Source organism: Taeniopygia guttata, chromosome 12 (assembly GCF_048771995.1).
Source record: "Taeniopygia guttata chromosome 12, bTaeGut7.mat, whole genome shotgun sequence".
Taxonomy (NCBI): domain Eukaryota; kingdom Metazoa; phylum Chordata; class Aves; order Passeriformes; family Estrildidae; genus Taeniopygia; species Taeniopygia guttata.
Genome location: NC_133037.1, coordinates 9105202 through 9125087, shown reverse-complemented (window position 1 = coordinate 9125087; position 19886 = coordinate 9105202). Strand labels below are relative to the sequence as shown.

General features: G+C 49.6%; 2 protein-coding genes across 2 annotated transcripts in view; both read left to right on the top strand.

The window, feature by feature from the left end:
* Positions 1 to 643: 643 nt before the first annotated feature.
* LOC115496920 (SRSF protein kinase 3) lies at positions 644 to 10260 on the top strand. The gene is made up of 10 exons (XM_030282847.4): positions 644 to 1221; positions 1669 to 1756; positions 3918 to 4005; positions 4247 to 4353; positions 6232 to 6394; positions 7546 to 7631; positions 8046 to 8153; positions 8599 to 8668; positions 8754 to 8846; positions 10067 to 10260. The coding sequence occupies exons 1-10, from the start codon at positions 794 to 796 to the stop codon at positions 10252 to 10254; spliced, it is 1419 nt and encodes a 472-aa protein (XP_030138707.4). The 5' UTR covers positions 644 to 793; the 3' UTR covers positions 10255 to 10260.
* Positions 10261 to 11260: 1000 nt separating this feature from the next.
* The window catches only part of SETD5 (SET domain containing 5), a 65100-nt gene continuing 56474 nt past the window's right edge, over positions 11261 to 19886 (top strand). The window contains exon 1 of the mRNA XM_041718822.2: positions 11261 to 11477. The gene's annotated coding sequence lies outside the window, so the exon portion shown is untranslated. The remainder of the gene's footprint in view (positions 11478 to 19886) is intronic.

Below are 19886 nucleotides of genomic sequence, written 5' to 3'. Positions count from 1 at the left end.
CAGATGAGTTCTTGGCTTTAGGAACATGATTTGGAGGATTTAAAGTTCAATATTTCTATCTGTGCTAATGGTCTATGGGCGTTACTATCACCTGTCTCGAGCTGACAGTGTGTGCTAGCCTGAAGCTTCAGCTGTACAGCAAGTGACATTTCCAAATTATGAAAGGCTGGGTTGGGAGTGCCCCAGCTACTGTGGCTTAAATCTGTATTTCATTAGCAGCAAGGGCTCTGGGCTGCTATTTCAGGTGACCTGTACTGAATCCAGTCCTACCTTGGTGCTGCAGCACTGGGGGACAGCAGTTGGATCAGTCTGACTGTGCTGTCTTGGTGTTTATGCTTTGGACTGTCATAGTAACAAACCCCAGGAGCAGCCCCTTGCCAGGATGTCCTGTGGCTTTGCTGGGATGTCACAGGATGGTCAGTGATAAACCCGTGCTCCAGCCCCAGGGCTGGACTGTGGACAGAGGAGCAGCACTGTAATGTTTAGAATGAAAGTTCTGTTTCACACCCCTCTGGAGCAGGAGCCTTCTCATGCCAACCAAAGCCCAAATTCCCTCCTCAGCCAGGATGGGGGTAGGGAGGGGGTCCCAGAGACCCTGCTAAGCCCCTGAAAAAACACACTAGGAAACCTGAGACTCCCACCTGGCCCTGGCCTGGGACCAGCCTGCCAGCTTTCCTCTTCTGAACTCTTAAAATAATCCCTGTCTCCCTGAAGTGCCAGAAGTGTTTGTAACAGCCTGACTCCGAGAGCTGCTGAAGGGAATGGGAAGGAAAGGGGTGAGGGAACAGCAGATATGGCCACCCTGCAGCTCTCCAGCTCTCTTGGAAAGAATAAAGTGCTGAAGCTCACACTGCCCACGTCCCACTGCCTCCATCCCCTTGTGCCAGGATCTGCCATGCTCCAGGGCCATGGAGGAGCAGGTGCAGCAGGAGATGCCATCAGCCCAGCACACAGGTCAGTCTTTGGCCATGAGACTCCAGAGATGAGATCATGCCAGACTCTTCCCAGGCTAGAGGAGCCCACTGGGACCTGTCAGGCTGTCCTCAGCTGCTCATTCAGTCCAAAAGCACTTAGAGATGTCATTAATATCTCTTGGCAATGCTTTTCCACAGGAGGCCACCACCCCATGCAGGAGGGAGAGGTGTTCAACACGCAATACCAGGTGCTGCACAAGCTGGGATGTGGCGCCTTTGCCACTGTCTGGCTGTGCCAGGACATGAGGTGAGGGGCTGAGTGCCATTCAGGGAGGTGGGAAGGGGTGGCTGATGTCCTGGGCGGGGCTGGCCCCTCTTGCAGAAACAGCAGAGCACAGTCTGGGAGCATGCCAGGCATCCCTGAGCACAGGGAAAACCTGACAGCAAGATCAGTGGGGTGCAATGAGCAGAGCTGGTCCCCAGAAATCAAAGAATGTAAATGAGGTGGGATCAGCCCTTGCTCTACATTTTCTTGTTTAGACCCTGCAGTATCCATGCTCTTTTTCTCTCCAATCCCTTGCTGGTCCCTGGGGCAGATGTGCTGCCAGATGCCAGCGGGAGGAATGCCCATGGGTGCCTGCAGAGGGGAGCACCTTCCCTGGGGAGCCCAGGGCTGGCTGACTGGGAGAAAGGGAAGTGCTGCTGGTCAGGGCTATTGACATGCATTGGCTGACAGCTGTGGTTCATTTCCCAGGAGGCAGAAGCAGGTAGCTGTGAAGGTTCTGAAAAGCAGGGAAGGCTTTGCTGACACTGCCCAGGATGAGGTTGCTTTCCTCCGCTGTGTAAGTATATTCTGTGGGTCTGTGCTTTGCTCCACTGGATGGCCACTGAGTTCAGGTTTGAGTATCAGCCTCATCATCCCCTCTGCCTCCAGGTCTCAGTCCAAGGAGCTAAGTGGGGAATAGGATAAAAAAAACCAAAAGCTGGGTAATTAATAGAAATTACCCTGGCTCAGCGCTGGCCTCTGAAACAGGCATTTTCTCCTTGCATCATACTGGGATATGTTGGCTGTGTTCCACTTGCTCTTTCTTTTAGCTGGGACTGAAATCCAGCAAAGAGGAGGAATCTGGAGAATGATAAGGTAGATAATCAATAGAAGAGGGTGGTAATGTTCTTAAAGCAGGAGATGGGAGTATGTCTACTGTACCTGTATCATTCACAGAGGAACATCACTCAGAGGACATTGCTGTATCATAACACTGATATGGAAGTAAAAGAAAATATCTGCAATAGAAAAATATATGATGTACCAAAACACAAGAAACATCCAAAGTCAGAAAACTTCTTCTGGCCTCTGCTAATGGAGGTGATAATTAGGTGCCTGTATCTGGGTTGTAGCAAGTTGCCTTTGAAATTGGCTTGAAGTGCTAGTTCTAGAAAGCTTGTGGTTACAATTCTTCAAGTTTGTTCAAATACAAAGTTGCATCAGCTTCAGATGAGTAAAAGCTATTAAATGCTGCATTTTAAATTACTCTGTGGCCTTTCTCCAACAGGTTTAAGAAAGGTTTAGTTAACACCTGTAAATCTGTAGGCCTTATCTAAAAGGAGATGAGCCAGATGCAGTGATGCAAGAGGAAGTACCAAGTGGCACCAATTTAATGTAATCAGAGGGCTGCTTTTCTACACATCAGCATAACCCTGTGTAGAGAGTGAGCCTTACCCCTGATTTATTATTAATTCTGAGAGACATGCCTGCCCATTCAGCAGCACACAGCTGTTTCCCAAGGCTTGTTCCCACCAGCACTGGGGGGTTAGCACCTGCAGAGCTGCCAGAAGAGATGATCTGGTCTCTGCTTCCAGGGCTGCTCACTTCCGTTGTGCCAGAGCAAACCTTCTAGCACTGCTGCAGGTGGATCTGGTATCTGCAAAATGAGTCAAACCAAAACCCTGGCAGCTGTGGTCGTGAAGAGAGAAAAAACCAGCACGAATTGCCGTACCAGGATAAGTGCTCTGGGAGAGCAAGCCCCTGGTGCTCCTTGTCACACAGGAGTGTGGTGCTGAGGGTGCTGTAGTACCTGTGCCTGGAGGTTCACTCAGCACAGTACCCTGGGCCAACAGCACATGTCCAGGTGGGTGTAAGGACAAGCTGAGCACAGGGTGCTGCTCCCACTGAATGCTCCCCTGGCCTGTTGCAATTTCCAGCTGCAGATTTCTCGGGCCAAGGATGATGCTTGTGTGGGCAGATATTCTCAGTGGATATACCTTGAACCCTGGCAAGCCCCTGTGAGGTTCAGTAACCACACACAAGTAACCCTGTAACAAGAACTGTCCCCAGACACCCATGTGCTGTGTGAAGAACCATCTCTGCTTTGTTTTTAGACCTACTGCATGCTGAGTTTGAAGACCCCTGACTCTAGTACAAAATGTGTTCACCCTCTCCACTACCCCTCTGTATCCTATAGATCACTTGCCCACAGCCAGCCCTTTTCCAGCACAAAGAAGCCTCCTTCACTGTGTTCTTCCAGCTGTGGAAGCTCTCTCTACCCTGATAAGACAAGTAGTATTCAAGTGACCAAAGACAGCCACAATGCCTCTGCCTCTCTGCAACCCCTTGAGGGAAATTGCTGAAGGGCTGGTGTGAGGCAAAGGAAATAGACAACCACTGATGCTGTGAGCAGGAAGCTGTCTTCTTGAGGAATCCCCTTCCAGCACAAGCAGGAGTATTTTCTGGGTCTGCCTGGAGAAAATAAGCAGCAGGAAATGTGCTAGACATGATCAGCAGGACTGGTGTGGGTTGTTTTGACACTGAGTGTGATGGTCCCACCTGGTTAAGAGCAAGACAAAACATACAGAAACTCATTCCTGGTTTTCCTGATGTTGTTTTCATAGGATTTGTCATGAAGTGCCAGAAGAGAAAGTCTGTCAGACAGGATAAAACAGGTGCAAAGTGTCCTTGTGCACATATATGTCTGATTGCAGGTTTCTTGGAATCCTCCCCCTCAGGTAAACTGCATGAAGAAGAAGGACCTGGCAGGAGAAAACATTGTCTGTTTGTTAGATGACTTCAGGATGATTGGAGAGAATGGTTTCCATATCCTTCTGTGGAGAGTGCTTTTCTGGGCCAGCAAAGCCTGGGCTTGCCTTGGCAAGAATGGTGTAAACCTGAGTGCTGTGCTGCCATGGGGAGGATGAGCAGGGCTGCAGCTGGAACAGGGCACATGGGCATGGCTGGAGGGGAGAGGTTGAATTAGGAGGTATTCGATTGCTTTGGTGAAAGGCAAAGTTTGGTGATTACACCTTTCCCTGTTAATGAATCCCTAACTCTTTCCCACATGCGTGCCTGGTATTTGAGGTGCTGGGTCCTTCCATTCGGTGTCTGATGGGAAACTACAGAGCCCAGGAACTGCCCTTGCCTTTTGTGAAGAAGTCTTTACAGCAGGTGAGAACTTAGCTGCAATCAGACAAGGGAGCCAAGGGGCTGTTGGCTGTGGGACACGCCACAATCTTCCTCCCAAGGGGAAGGGCTTGGGTGTTACTGCCTATGCCTGCAGCCTCCTCAGGTTTGGGAAGGAGTCAGGGCCACGAAGTGCCAAAAGCCTGCAGATGTACACCAGGGAGTCAGGGCTGGCACTTCTGTTCCCATCAGCTCAGTAATCTCTGCTGCTTGTAGAAGTAGCAGGGGACAAAGAGCCTGACATAGTTGTACTTCTTGTGGGCAGACCATCTCTGCCCTCCTGCTGCCCAGAGAAGTCCCCTCTGTCAGTAATGCCAGACTGCTGGCATTTGCCTTAGCATCCAGCTGTGGGTAGCACTGTCAGCTGCAGCAGCTTTCTGCATGGTACCACTGAAGGCTGCTCAAGGTCTCCCTCCCATCTTTACACAAATTTCTAAATTGCTGATTTGGTCAGCTGGTTCTTTTTCCATGTTGAGGTTTTCCTGTGCAGAGCCAACTTTTCCTTCATCCCCTATAATGATATGTTCTGCCTATTTAAAAGATGGTGAAAAGTGAGTTTCCTCAGGGCTGGCTCTGCTTAAGGAATGGGAAACCTGAGTGAGGCCTCAGAATAGTTAAAATGACTTTTTGCCTCTCGTGCTGAGATTCATCAGAAGTCTGCACACTTGCCAAGATGAAGATTTGCTACCCTGATTCCTGTGCCCTTCTAGGGATACTAAGAAAGAAAATTGCTTCTCCCTTCATCCTCTTTTCTGTAGTAGCCTCTCCTTTCTCTAAAGAAGCTCCACTAACACCTGAGTAAGTTACACAAAAATGTAGTGCCATTACCTCTGTGCTCCATTTCACACTCAGGCTTTTGCTGATACATTATCTGCTTTAATTGTAAAATCTCAGTTCTGTTTTCCCCCTTCAGATCAGCACCAGGGCAGTATTTACTTCTCATTCATTCCAGTTTAGTTATTTAAATCTTTCCCCACATTTCACAGTTACCATTTAAGGCTGATATTTCCCTGGGGCTGGTGTTGATCCCAGAATAGAATTCGATAATACAGAGAATATTTACCAGTCCTTTATGACTGACCAGAGTGTAAAAAAAAAAAACCCTAAATCTCCCTGTAGCCTTTTCTCTGTTATTGATTTCTGATAGTGAGTGTTCATCTCTGGTAGGTGTTGTTTATCTCTCCCCTGTGACAGGCCAGGCTCTCCCTGCTGCATCACAAGCTGTTCTTTCCCTACATGGCTCTCCTGGAGGGCCCTGAAATCCTCTCTCTGCACTCACTCATGGTCTCTCCCCCTCCTGTCTGTGTTAGCCTGTGTCTTCTTTCCTTGTATGATGGGACACCCTCCCATGCCTGTCATTGACACCAGTCCCTTTACATGTCACTGTCATTCAAATGGAAGTTGGGGGCTGGTTAGAAACAGTGGCAAGGCACAGAGGTCCCAGGACTCAACAACCATACAAACAATAATGTTTTTTTCGGGAAAAAGTTCAGCTTTGTAATCATAATAGCCTCCTCATAGCCCCATCCTCTCCCACCTCCCTGGGCTTGCCCATCCATGCTGATATTTGTGGATTGTCACGCTGCCTTTTGCTGTGTGTCACCCCAAACAGCCCTTTCCTCACTGGGCTGTCCAGGCCTTCCCTTGCTCCTGGGGCTCTGCTGCTGTGTGGGGTGATGGAACCCTTGTGCCTGCTCCCATGGGCCACCCCAACAGGAAACCATTTACTGCCAATGGTTACCATCAGTGCCCAGACTGTCCCTGACTCGCTCCCGCTGTGCTGCCTGCTCTGGCAGCTGCTGGGCCAGGAGAGGCGTGGGGACCCTCTCAGGGCTGGTGTGACAGTGCTGCCTCGCTGGCCAGGTGCTGGCAGGGCTGCACTTCCTGCACGAGTGCTGCCGCATCATCCACGCAGACATCAAACCAGAGAACATCCTGCTCTGTGGGCACAGCAAACGGCTCCAAAGGCTCCTCATGGCTACGCTCGACTGCGACCAGGGAACAGAAGGAAAGCTGAAGGGAGCAGGTGAGCACTCCGGGGCTTTTTAACAAAAAAATGGACTTAGGTGTGTACTGACAGGAGAGAAATGAGAGGCAGCAGGTACAGATACATTAGGAAAGGTTCACATCTCCTACAACAGCCACTATAAAACACTATAGCCAGCTTATGCTGCTGAAAGGCCTCTCCTTTCTCTGCTTAACACAAACACCAGGCTGGGCTCAAGGCACCTACAGAAGTGTGGTCCTGCAGGTGGGTTTGTGTGAAAGACAACTACAGGTCACAGATATCTGTTAACAGCCCCAGCACAACCTTGGAGCTCCCTCTCAAGCCTTTAGGTGCAGGACAGTTCCACGTGCCTGATGTTTGCAGCTGCTGAAAGGTTTACATACAAAAAGGCTTGATCAGAAAGCTGTATGACACTCCTGCTCTTTATTTCCCTCGTTTCTGAGGTTTGTGAGAGACTTGTACATGCTGCTAATCTTCAGGGCCTTCTGAGACATAATTTATGTGCATAGAATGGCGTGAATATTGAATGAGATGTAGGGCTGGAGAGTTTCTCAAGAGATTATCTCGTCTCCCAGCACTGAGACCTTTCACATTATCCTTGCACTGTGTTCTCCTGTGAGCATTTCTCCCATGACAGTGTTGTTTTGTCTCTCAAACTCTGGGGCAATAAGGGAATGCTAAATTAGTGACCGAGTCTTTTGCTCGGAGCAGAAAAGCACAATACTAAGCATTGGCTGACAGCTCACTGTAAGGCACTAAACCAGGAATTACCCTTTTCTGGGATCATATGGAAGTGTAATCACATTGCTTGCCAAGCAGGCTGTATCCAAGGTCTGTCACTGCTAGGGTTGCTGAAGGCTCAGAAGAAATTACAGATGTTTTGATTCTGACTGGTGCTGTCCTCTGGGCCCACAGTTATTTAACCTTGGTGCTAGAGGAACCTTGCAGCAGGACAGGAGCGTATAGTCACTGTTCTCCCAAACATTCTCTCATGTTTTTACTGGATACTAGGTCTTTTTTTGTGTTCCTTCAAAAAAGAGGGGTGGCATTTGATTTATAATAAAAAGTATTTAGGAGCTTTTAGGCCAAGAAACATACCTCTCCTGTGGTAAGTGGTGTGTACCTGCTGTTTCAGAAAGACCTGATTTCTTCTTGTCCTTTCCATCTAGGAGGTGATCTTGGCAATCAGTTGGAAGAATCTGACTTAATGAGCATAGAGGTGAAAATTGCAGATCTAGGAAGCGCATGCTGGACAGTGAGTCTGCTCTGAGTCTCAATCCCGTGATAATGTGGGATGCTGTGTGCTTCTTTCCATCCCACACTGTGTGCCCCTTTACAGCTGAATAGCTATTTCAGAGATGCCGATATTGGGGGGTGTTATGTTTCCCACTCTCAGCTCCAAGCTGTGCACCGTCTTCCTGAGACACTGTCAGTTTTGGACTTTTCTCCAGTTTGCAGTTAGTCCCTACAATTAGAAATAAAACTATGTTCAGTGTGAAATGGTGGGAGGTAGATTCCCACTGGTGTCAGTGGGGCCAGGAATGTGCTGGCTGTGCCCTACACATAGCTGAGAACATACATTTGTGTCCCCAATGTCCTGTCACTGTACAAGAAGCTTGTGACCACCAGTGTTACTGTGACTGGTTTTAGGAGTTTGTTTCTGTTTTAGTACAAGCCTTTTTCCAAGGAGATACAGACCCAGCCGTACCGTGCCCTGGAAGTGCTTCTTGGATTGGACTACGGCACTCCTGCGGATATCTGGAGTACAGCCTGCCTGGTAGGACTGGGGACAGCACTGTGCCTGCCTGGTAGGACTGGGGACAGCTCTGTGCGTGTAGGGGAGGTGACAGACATTACCTGGGCAGGGCAGCATGTCCTTAGCATGTAAAGAAAGCTTCCTTTCTGAGAAGGCAAAAGGGGCTGTTGGCACTCATTCAATTTATGGCAAAAGTCTGCTGCTGGTACAACCCACTCCTAATTTAGTTTAAGCTCTAAGGCAATTCACACTCCATGTAGATTAGCTCAGAAGCTTGCCTGCATCAGGCACATGCTGCTTTTCATTCTGATGGAACTAAAGGTGTTTTTTCACTGTGGTACAGACCATGCCTGTGTATTTCCACAATTTAGGATCCGTTTTTTGTTATAAAGAGGGCAATACCAGTTAAGTGGGCAAGGGAAACTCCAAGACAATTAGTGAATTAACATTGTTACTCCATTTCTAGGCATTTGAAATGGCAACTGGAGAGTGTCTATTTGATCCTCAACCTGGGAAATACTTCTCCAGAGATGATGGTAGGACTCCATGAGTTTTTTATTCATTTCACTGACAGAAGTGTCACAGTCTGTATCTAAATTTGTCTTTCCTCCCTCCATCTAGATCATGTTGCTCGTATTATTGAACTCTTGGGAAGAATTCCTCCTCAAATTGTTTTCTCATGGAATAAGTCAACACAATTTTTCAGCAAGCCAGGTAAGAATTGGCATAAGGAAGTTTATTTTAAAAATCACTGCAGATCTCTGACACACTCCTACTCAGCTCATGCTGAACTCCCCCAAGTTACTCACACAATGCAGGCTACAAGCAGGAATGGAACACAAATGAAAATTTCATAAAGAGCAGCAACACTCCCTGCCCAGCCTATCTTTGCAATCCATGAGCATTCCAGGGATGAATGCAAAATCCTGAAAAATGGTCATAGCGAACATTGAACAGAGAAAGCATTTCCATTCTTTCTCCTTTAGATTTGGAGAAGATGGAAATATAGACAGGAAACAGTTCCATGCCAGGAAGGCTGAAGAGTGTCTAACAGGCTGCATTTCACCCGCTCACTGACAGAGAACAATTATAACCAGGAACAGGGCACTCATATCCTTCCAATGTGGCTGCTATATTTAGTCTGCTGACCCAACTGCAACATCTCTTCTGTTTTATTCTCCCCAGTTCCTTTCCCTTTGACTCATGAGTCTTGAAATCCATCTTTGACCACAAGACATCACATGACTCCACCCTTCTGCAATTTGGCCTATCATCCTCTGCTTTAATGCTTACCAGCCTACCCACAGTTCATTCAGTGCTCAGTACTGGTCCCATGCTGGAATTTAACAAGCACCTCCCTGCACATCCACATCCTTTGCTCACACTTAAGTCTTCTGTGGTGCTTGAAAAAAATGAGTCAAAACTAGTTCTATATTCACTCTCCCTGTGAGCCAACCTGGCCTGACCACACATGCCTAACTTGAATCATTATATTTATACCGTGCACTTCCCAGGACGAGGGTTGCTTCTCGCTCTGCTGGGCCTCACAGAGCTGGCTGCCACATAACAAATTCACCAAGAGTCTTGTGAGCTCTGACACTGAAATAGCATGATGCATCCGGGTGCCTGTAGGCAGGCACAGGGTACAAGCAGCAGTGGCTCTGGCATGGTTATTCTGGGAACACTTTGTGCACTCTTGGCACATTCTCACCTAACGAAAGTACTCAGGATCAGGCTTGAAAAGGTGGTTCCTGAGAAGCACCCGAGAGCCCAACCTGCAAGGGGCGGCGTAGGTGGGAGCTTACAGACATAATTCCAAGAAGGCGGCAAAGATCTTTCGGGATGCTTTGGGTTAATTCTGAGGCGAGGCGAGGCGCGGCAGCCTCAGCCGCGCAGGTGTGACTGAGGCGCCGTGCCCACGCTGTTTCTGCCAGGCGCGCTCCTGCGGCTCTCCCGGCTCTGTCCCCGCAGCCTCCCCGGCATCCTGGCGGACCGGCACGGCTGGACACCGCAGGAGGCGGCCGCCTTCGCCGCCTTCCTGCTGCCCGCGCTGCACTACGCGCCCGAGCGCCGCGCCAGCGCCGCGCAGAGCCTGCGGCACGCCTGGATCGCCGCGCCGTGATCCGGCCCGGCCGCCCCGCCGCAGCCACCGCCCCGCCCTCCCGCGGGGGCGGCGGGCCGGGCCGGGCCGGGCCGGGCCGGCTCGGCTCTCACGTCGGGGGCGGCCGCCCGCCCGCACCCGCGTGCGCCACCTCTGCCCAGCGACCCCGGGGCGGGGCGGCGGCTGCGCAGCCCCCGGGATGATCCCGCGGCTCCCCCGCGCCCGGGCTCCACTCCCTTCCTCCCGCGTCCCCGCAGCTCTGCGGACCGCACGCGTCGCTCACTGCGGGCGGCCGCGGTACGCGGGCACCGGAACCGGGCGGAGCCCCTCGGCCGAGCGCGGGCACCGAGCGCCGCGGGGCCCCTCCTACCGCGGAGGGGCCGTCCCTCCGCCTCACTACCCCGCGGCCTTTGTTCGGGGCTCCAGGGCCGGCGGCCGGCCGGCTGTGGAAGCGCTGGCCCCGCTGGCCCCACCGGTAGGGGCGGTCTCGGCCCCGGGCGGCCCCGCCAGGACCCCGTGACGGGACCCCCGGCCCAGCCCCCCTCCCGCTCAAACCCGCGCGCGCGGACGTGCCGCGCGGCAGGCCCCGCGCGCGCGCCGCCGCGCAGGCGCCCTACGCCCCCCCCGCCCAGTCCTGCCGGCCGCCCCCCGCGCCGCCCCTTCGTTCTGCCACGTGTCCCGACGCGGGAGTCGCCCCGCGCCGAGCGATCGCGCCCCGCCGGCCCCGCCCCTCGGCACGTAGCGCGGCTCGCCCGGCGGGCGCTGCCGCAGCCCGCCCGCCCCTCATCGCGTCGACGCTGCCGGCGGCCGCCCCCTCCTCTCCGCGCCGAGTGGCGGCGCCGCGCGCCAATGGGGCGCCGGGACCGTGGGGCGCGCGGCGGGGCGGGTGCGTGGCGCCCAATGAGGCGGCAGCAAGGGCGGGGCCGCGAGGCGGGGTCGCCAATGGCGAAGGGGAGGGGGCGGGGCTGCGGCGGCGGCGGGCGCCCCGGCGGGGCGGGACGCGGCGGCGTGACAGCCAACAGGGAGCGGGCTGGGCGTGCCCGGGGCGCCCCTGGCGCCGGCGCCGGGGATCCCCGTGCACCCAGTGCCGTTTCCGCCCGGCCCGGGGAGAAGCCGCCGCTGCCGCCGGGGGAGGGGCCGCCGCTGCCGCGGCTGAGCGCTCGCTCTCGCCGGCTGCCCGGGACACGCCGTGGCGCCGAGCCGGGCCTGGTGCCGCGCAGGGGCCCGGGGAACGGGCCGGCCAGGTAGGCGCGGGCAGGCGGGAGCCGGCCGTACCCGGCGGCGGGAGGGGACGCTGGGACGGGCGGCTGGGCGGACGGCCGCGGGGGCTCCTGCGCGGCCCGCGGTCTGACACTGCTCTGCGCCGCCTTGGCCGCCCGGTCGGCAGCGCCCCGCCGTGCCCCCGGAGGCCCGGCCCGAGCTGACCCGGTCCGGCGCGGTGTGCGGGCATCATGGCGGGCCCGGCGGCGCGCGGGCTCGGGACGCCGGTGGCCGGTGCAGTGCCAGGGCCGGAGCTGGGGCTGGAGCGGCCGCGGGGCTTTGTCGTTGAAGGCGAGCGCCGGGGAAGCCCCGCTGCAGCCCGGCCTTCTCCGCGCCCCCGTGTCCTCGCATTGTCCCGAGGGGCCGCGGGGGTCGTTGGCCGGCTCGGGGCAGCCTCCGGGCTGTGGCTGCCCGCCCCGAACCGCCGGCCCCTCCAGGCCTCGGTGGAGGCGATGTTTGACCTGCATTTTCTGCTTTCTCATGGTGCCCGCGCGGCGCCTTCCTCCGTAACCCCCGCTCCCGGCGCCGGCGGCTGCAGCGCGGATCCTCCCGCATTTCCTCGCCCGTCACCGCGGCCACCGCCGGGGCAGGGGAGGGTTCCCCGCCGCGCTGCCCGCGCCCCGGCCCCGCTCCGACCCCCGACGGCACCGGCAAGGTCACTGTCGACCGGCGGCTCGTCCTTGGCTGCCGGTGACGGGAGTTCACCGCCGGGCCGGGTGGGGAAGCGGCGCCGGGCAGTGTCTCGCCGTCCCGGGGGAGGGAGAGAGGCGAGGCCGCGTGTGGCCCTGTGGAAGCGGGGGAAATGGGTGTTGCAGCGAGGGGGGGTTCGCAACCCTTTCCCGGCTGTGTCCTCGTGTTCCTCTGACACCAGCTGAGATCCTGGGTGCGCTGTTGCGGGGGGAAGAGCGTGTTCTGCGGGGCTGGAGAGGTCACGGGTGCTGCAGGGCTCCTGGGGCTGCTGCGGGCTCGGGCCATGATGTAATGAGAGCACTGGGGGTACGGCGGGGGCGAATCTCTCTCCTTGGTGAGGGAAGAACTTGATGTTGGTGTCTGATGGTGTGCTGGTACATTATGGATTTCAGGCAGTTGCCCCCACCCTGACTGGGTATTGCTGCCGGAATCTAAATCAAAAAAAGGAATTTCTTAATTTTTTTCAATAATCAGAGATTCCTCTTTTCACTTGTATAGGAAATACTAGGATTTCTTTTTTTTTCTGCTTCTTGTGGTTGACCCAGGAAGTCATCTTTTTGCCAGCATTTAGGTTTTTTGGGTTTTTTTTTTTTGCTGTAGAGGTGCAGGGAGGAGGGTGTTGCTGTGCTCTGGATCCTGTGGGTAAGCATTGAAGGCAGTGACAGCAGCTGCTGTTGGCTCTGGAGCTCTGGTTGCTATGAGAAAAGCTTCACTAGACTTGGCTGCTATCTCCAGGGAAGGACAGCAGAGCAGCCTCCATTAGTGTGGTGGTACAGGGATGGCTCACTCATGTTCAGCAAAGGACTTTACTTTTTGGGCTGTTTCCACAGGCCTAAAGCAGGAGCAGGGGTCTGTTTTGGTCCTGTGGGACAAAAATGTCCAAGGTGGGTTTCATCACCATTCTTGAGATGATGGAATTGCATTAAAGTGTGTGTTGGAAGCTCCAAATTACCCTTTCCACATATTTTGGTCTGTGTGAAAAGTAGGGCAGCAAGAATTGATATGATCTTCCTGTGAAGTGAAGGCTGCAGTTATGTCTTTTTTGAACTCCAGTCTCCTTCCCAGCCAGTAACAGAGCCAGATGCTTTTCTTATTGTTTGTATGTCTCCTTCCTCCCCTCCCAGCGCCTGGGCCCCACTTGCCTTATTGACTGGAATTTCTGCTGTGTGCAGTGGGTGTGTGCAGCAGACACCAGCCTGCTAGTGCTGAGGAGGGATTTTCCATTCACAGACCAGGGAACTGTCAAAATAAAGTCCCGACTCAACTTTAGGACTGGAAACAGAGAGTGGGGAGAGGAGTTTTCCTCTCATGCAGAGTACATTTTATTCTCTGAGCTTCTTACATGATTGTATATCAAAATGTATAGGAAATGTTTCTCTGCTGTGGAATAGGGAGGTAAAACTCCTGTGGATAATGGGAAAGATTCCTCCCTTTCGGTTGACTCAAATGCTTGAAGGAACAGTTTGCAGGAGGCCATTTTTGACGTGACTCTGTATTGTGGAATCTGCCAGCTCCCATCCACACTCTGTCTGCCTGACTGCAATAGCTTCCTTTTTTTTTTTTTTTTTTTTTTTTTTAAGGAAGAATGAGTGCCTTTCTTATCTGCTTAACTAACCATTTGGCACTGGCCGCTGTCTGTATGATATTGTGCTGTCGAGTTAGAGCTATCAGCATATTCCAGTGCGTTTGTTAGAGATGAAACTGTTAGTTGAGGTATGCAGCATGGGAATACATTAGCATTAGAAAACACTGCCATCTTTGTAAACTAACACCTATCATGGGGAGCCCCTTGCCCTGGCCTGAGTTACCCAACTCAGAATTACTATGAGCTTGAAGCAGAAAATTCCAGGACCAGAATAATGTGAGAGAGATTAAAATATGCCCTTAAATCCGCTTGACTGGCAGCAATCATGTGGTAGGTGCCAAACTCTGAGCAGCTTTTATAATTGAGGATCTGTGGCACACAAATTGCCTCACAAGGTGGGGTGAGCAACTTTCAACCCCCCTAAAACACATCGCTCTCAGGGGCTAGAGGTGTCATATGCTGCCTAATATGGAGTGACATGACCCCAGTACTGCACTCTGAATTTTGTGAGTATGAAAACTGCTCCTTATTTTAATGAAATACAGAAAGTGATCTTCATGGCCCTTTAGTCTTTGTTTACAGTCTCTCTGTAGGTTGTTTACAGTCTCTCTGTAGGTTATAATGGGAATTGGTCCATTGCCTCACATTCTGTTGGATAACTGGCACTGCTTTGACAAGGCCCTGGCTCTTCATTTTACTGTCAAATCCCAAGTGACCTGAAAGTAATATTCCTTAGCTAATGTTGTCTGGTATTTCCCTACTGCAAGGTGGGGTGATGAAATCCCTTGTACATTGGAATCACTTTTTAAAAAGAGCCTCAGTTACCACAAGATTTTATTTTAAAACTAACAGGTCAAAGTTAAAAAAATACAGGAAAGGGATGGCATTGAACTGGAAACTCAGAACATACAAAAGTTATGCTCTTTTTTTCTAGAGGGAGAAAACCCAACCAGTAATCATGGATTTAAATTCTCCAAATGTTCCTTGAAGTAAAAAAAAAAACCAAACATTTTTAATTCAGAGTTCTAGGTGCAAAGCGTGCAAGGGAGAACTTAATGTGTGATGCCCCAGACATGTATTTTATTAATCTGTCCAGTCTATACTTTCTCCCATTTTGAATGGTCAGACTTTTACAAACTTGTGTTGAATGATGGGATGAGATAAAAATGTTTTTATGTTTTTAAAAATGTTTTTTTATATTAAAACAAACATAATGACTGTTCAGAGGTTTGAAAATTCAAAAATCATTGTTCTCATGACATTATTGCTGTATTACAAAAGCACGTTTGTGTTTTTATTCTGGTGCTGCTTGTGTGTGTAAATCTGAAATTTTGCCAGTGAAATGCTGTGTTGTGTGCAGTGTATGAGAGTGCAATAGACAAACTGTTCTTTATGTGTACAAGATGTATTAGCAGTGCTTGAGTTGAAATGTTAAACATGCTTAAGTGTATAGCATGTGAGCTATTAAGTCTCAGTTGCCCCTCTGAAATTCCAGCTGCTATTTGATTTTAAAATAAAAATTGTGTTGTGTTCTACTTGTCTATTTAGTTTTTTTTTCCTTCTTCCAAATTAAAAGAAAAATAGCTATGGCTATTACAGCTGTTACAGATTCTACAGCCAGTCTTTGGCTCCCATGACCAAATTGTGGCAAGAGTTAGTGCACAATAAGTTTGCACTTGCATTGTTAGGGACGGGTTTATATAAATCTGGCTTAACCTGAACTTTTTGCTTATTTTGATCATGGAATAAGTCCCAAACCATAATGCAGAAAGAGTTCAGCATTTTGAAACTGTGCAAACAGAGATTTTTTTTTTTCCCACTTTTTAAATTTTATTTCTTTATTGAAGTTGCTTGGGGGATCTTGGTTAGGGTTGGTGGTTTTTTCCACAGGGTTTGCTATTTTGGTGGCAATTTTCCAGTATTCCTGTAGCAAATCAGCCGAGCTGCAGCCCCTGTCCCTGCTGAGCAGGGAGAATGTGCAGTGCTCCAGGCCTCCCCGCTGAGCTCACACAGGGGTGGGACTTGCTAAGCTGCTGAAATCGCAGCTAATGCCCACTGAGCATGCTGAGAAACAGTTTTTCAACTGCTCCTAGTTTAAATTTTTTTTTCTATAATTAGCAGAGATGCTCTTTGTCTTGAAGGATGATCTGTGGGACAAATCAGGAGGTTCTGGTTCATCGTCCCCCTTCCCCCCTCCCAAGCCAATGGTGAAGTAGTATTTTCCTGTAACAAAAATAGCTAAAGAGATTTTTCCCTCACTTCAACCGCTGAGTCTGAACTTGAAAAGCTGTAGCCCAAAAAAAGAAACCTTCAGCAAATTAATAGTCTTAATGCTAGTTTCTGTTGCCACAAGTCCTATAGGAGCATCAATATAGTTGTTTAAATTGGAAATCTGCATCATTCTGATCCTTAAATCTAATTTAAATGCTGAAACAAGTAGAACAAACAAACTATATTTAAATAATATATTTGAGAAATAAAGTATTTCTTGGTGAGTTTTATTTTCCTCCTGCCAGACATGCACAAAACCCCAGTTATTTTAATGAGCAATATGGGAAATATTCAGCAAAGTGTACTGATGTACTCAGACTTTAAGGTGGAAAAATGTGGGAGGATTTGTCAGTGGTTTGAGTGGCAAGCTTTTAGTGAGCGGGAGAAGTAATTTCTTTTGTGGTCAGGAATCTAATAGTCTCACATTCACCAAACATGAAGAAAAAAGAGGGGACTAAGAGAGAGGAACGTAGAAGAATGGCATTGAGAAATGGTCAGGAATTTGACTTTTAGAGTGAAGTTCAGAAATGATCTGTTGTTTATGCTAAAGTGTAATCCTTATAAACTTGATAACGTAGACAGGTCTTGCATTCCTCCCTGAGGGTCACAGAAGGGCTAAGTTTAGCAAAGGGGAGGTATCCCAAACACTCAGATTTATCTAGTTTTCAAGGCAGCAAACTTTTCAGTTTTCATCCTGTCCTAAACAAGCCTAGGGTTTAGTTGTTTGGTTTTTTTGTTTTTTTCGCATACAAGCAGCCTTTTGAGGCAGAATGTGAGTTAGCTTTAAAACCAAAATGCCCTAAAATATTTCAAAGTAATTTCATAGTAGAAAGGTCACGGTGCTTTTGATGTGTTCATATTTAGAGCATGATTACAATTGCAATCATACACATTGACAAGAAGATATTGTCTGGATTTGGTAGCTGCTCATTTAGTGACTCAGGCCTATTCCTGTTGTCCTCACAGAACTCATACCAGGGTTTTCTTCTGCAGCGTTACTGATTTACAGTACAAAATGTTTTCAGTGACCGTGCCAGCAACCTGGAAAACAGTTTGAAGTTCTTTCTGATAGTTTCTTTCTCTTAACTTTAAAGCAAGCAGTTTGAAATGCAACTTGTTGATAGGGAAGGCGTGTGAGATGCTGCTGCAGAACTTCTTAACAGATCATGCCTGCTGCTACTGATTCAGTAAAGGAAGAAAAAAAAGAAAAAAAAGAGGATGCAGCTTGGAGTTTTAGTTAATTGGCATCAGATTATGTGGCCTCTTGGTTTTGCATGACTTTGAATCATGAAAATAAGTGGCAGAGAATTTTTGAGGATTATGTTGATGGTCATATTTGGATAAGGAAGCCCACATAAGAAGTATTGCTCACACTGCGGGACAGAAAGTTGCTTCTTGCTTCTGGGAAGCAGAATATGGGAAGTGCAGAGGTTATAGCTGATGGAAGGATGAGACCAGGAAGATTGAAACTTCTCATCACACCTTCAGGTAGTGCAAAAAATGGGAACAGAAGCATATTTTTCAGTGTGGTCATGTTTTCCAGTGCTGCCTCTGCCCAAATTACATCTTTCTGGGAATGCTTTAAGTCAGATTTTAGGACTGGAACCCCTTCAGGATGCTGGTGTGGAAACTGCTGCCAAGGAGCAGTTCTTAACTGTTTTTATGGGAGAGAGTGAGGAGGTGAGAACGTATCCTTGCTTGTAGGCAGGAAGGAGTGCACTGGGGAAAGTTTGAGAACCAGTGATTTGGGAAACTGTAGTGCCCTGGGGGTTCAACATGGAGCCCTTAAAATAGCATGCCTCAACCTGAGCTGCACTATCAATTTATAGATACTTGGAAGAGTACACAAGCCTTTTGCATTTGTGTGGCCTTTAACTAAAGACACTAAAACATTATTTGCTGTGTTTCAGTGGCATTGAATTGGAATAGCTTATAATGTTACAAGAGTGCTTTGAGTAATGTGGCTGTAGATTAACTTTTGCTACAGCTAAGATCTGGAAGTTTCCTGTATAAATACATCTAGAGTGAACCTTTGAAGAAGAGATGACTGCTTGATTGAGTTAAGTAGGCTCTGTTTGACTGTAGAGGAGACTGGATTGCTGGTTCAAAGTTCTCTTGCAGTTTTATGAACTTAAGGATGTTTGGGTTCAAGATGGCCTGGAAGTTAAGAGGGAACAAAGATACTTTGAGGGTGAAAGTCAGGTTCTGAGCTTGTCACAAACTCGCTTTGTTGTGCAGTTCTTCTAATTTGCACCTCAGGCTTTGCTTATATATGGAAATTTGTGTGTTAAACTGGAATGGGTGTTCGTGACGCACAGTATATTCATTGTACAGTTTTGTGCAGGTTTTTGGTGCACAAGTGTTCCATAGCAGGTCAGGCTGGCAGCCCTGTTCTTCCCAGTGTCACTTTTACCTCTCTTCTGGCCCATCCCTGCCCCAGTAGTGAACTATTCAGGAAGATTACCATTCAGAAAACAAGTGCATTTCATTTTTGAAAGGAAGAGTTTTCTGCTGGCTTCTGCCTGAACTGCTTGCTGTGGGGTCAGGTTAGCACCAGTGCAGGGAGGGATGGGGAGGCTGCACTGAAGCTGTGCCAGCTGAAGTCAGCTTGAAACTATTGCAGAACTGCACCCTGCGAGCGAGGTTACTCCGGGTGAAGTTACACGAGACAGCTGAGCATATCCAACTGCTCTGCTGCTGAATGGGGGAAGTTTTGTTCCCCCTTGCTCTCTCACCCAACGGGGAGTTCTGCCTTTTTTGTTTGCCAGCTCTGGTTCCTGCTGGATTCCTTTTCTGAACTCCTCCAGCTTGCTAACCCAGTAGAAAGCTGTGTTGGGGTTATTTTATGTTTTGGGTTTTGCTGGATTATTTTTTTGCCAAGATAGTGAACTGAACTGGCTCACTGAGAGACTTGTCAGGCATCCAGAGCCCTCACAAAATAAATAGGGGAGAGCATATGGGTGGAAGTGCAGAGGATGTGGTGGGGAGCGGAGAAGGGGAACAGGGTCTCCGCCTTTCAGTGCCGCGCCCAGCGTGGCCAGCTCAGGCTGTCCCTGTAACTTCACACTCCTCTGAAAGGAGAGTGAGCCCCCATCCCTGCATGCTGACAAACCTGTGCCAATCCGTGAGTTTGTGCCCTTGATCACTGTGTGCGGAGTGCTCTATTTAGACAAACCCTTAGTTCCCTGCTTGAAAATTGGTGATGTAGCCTTGCCTTCATCTGTTCTTGTTTGTTTGAGAAGCTGGTCAGATGTGAGTTTTAATGTAGGCTTGATCTGTGATGGTGGAAAAGTGTTACAGCCTAAGCTTGGTGCTTAACTGTTTCAAACCAGCAAAATATTATAGCTATATTTCTGCAGAAAGTTAGTACAGCTGAAAGCTGGGGTGATGGCAAAAAGATGGATTTTAATTAATATAAAAATATTACTAATCTGTGTAAGTAAATGTACCACACAATGTTTCTTATCTTTTTTTTTTTTTAACCTAGGTATTAGAAAGTCTTTGGTTTTTTATTTACTTGCCAGTTGTTACAGGTCATGAAATACCAAGGTGTGCAGAAAAGTATAAATTACTGAAGATACGCTGTCAAATGTATAAAAAAGATCATGGTGTGAATTCCATATAACTTCACTGAAAATATATAAAGTATGACTGGAACAACACAAAAATGTAATTTAGCCAAGGCCAGTTGCAGTAGATACTTCAATTCTATTTCTTTAATATGGAAAACTTGGTTATAGCAAATTTGAAGTAAAGCAATTGTCTGTGCACTGCAGATCTTTTTGTATGTTGCTGTGTCTGCTCGCTGCAAGCTGAGGCTTTGTCTTGTACCTAGTGAGACTACTTA

What these genes read in the sequence shown, in the direction of transcription:
- LOC115496920 (XM_030282847.4), top strand. Translation starts at nt 794, where the DNA reads ATGGCCACCCTGCAGCTCTCCAGCTCTCTTGGAAAGAATAAAGTGCTG. An exon ending in TGGCTGTGCCAGGACATGAG is followed by an intron (nt 1,222 to 1,668) that starts GTGAGGGGCTGA and finishes TTCATTTCCCAG; the next exon opens with GAGGCAGAAGCAGGTAGCTG. An exon ending in AGGTTGCTTTCCTCCGCTGT is followed by an intron (nt 1,757 to 3,917) that starts GTAAGTATATTC and finishes CCTCCCCCTCAG; the next exon opens with GTAAACTGCATGAAGAAGAA.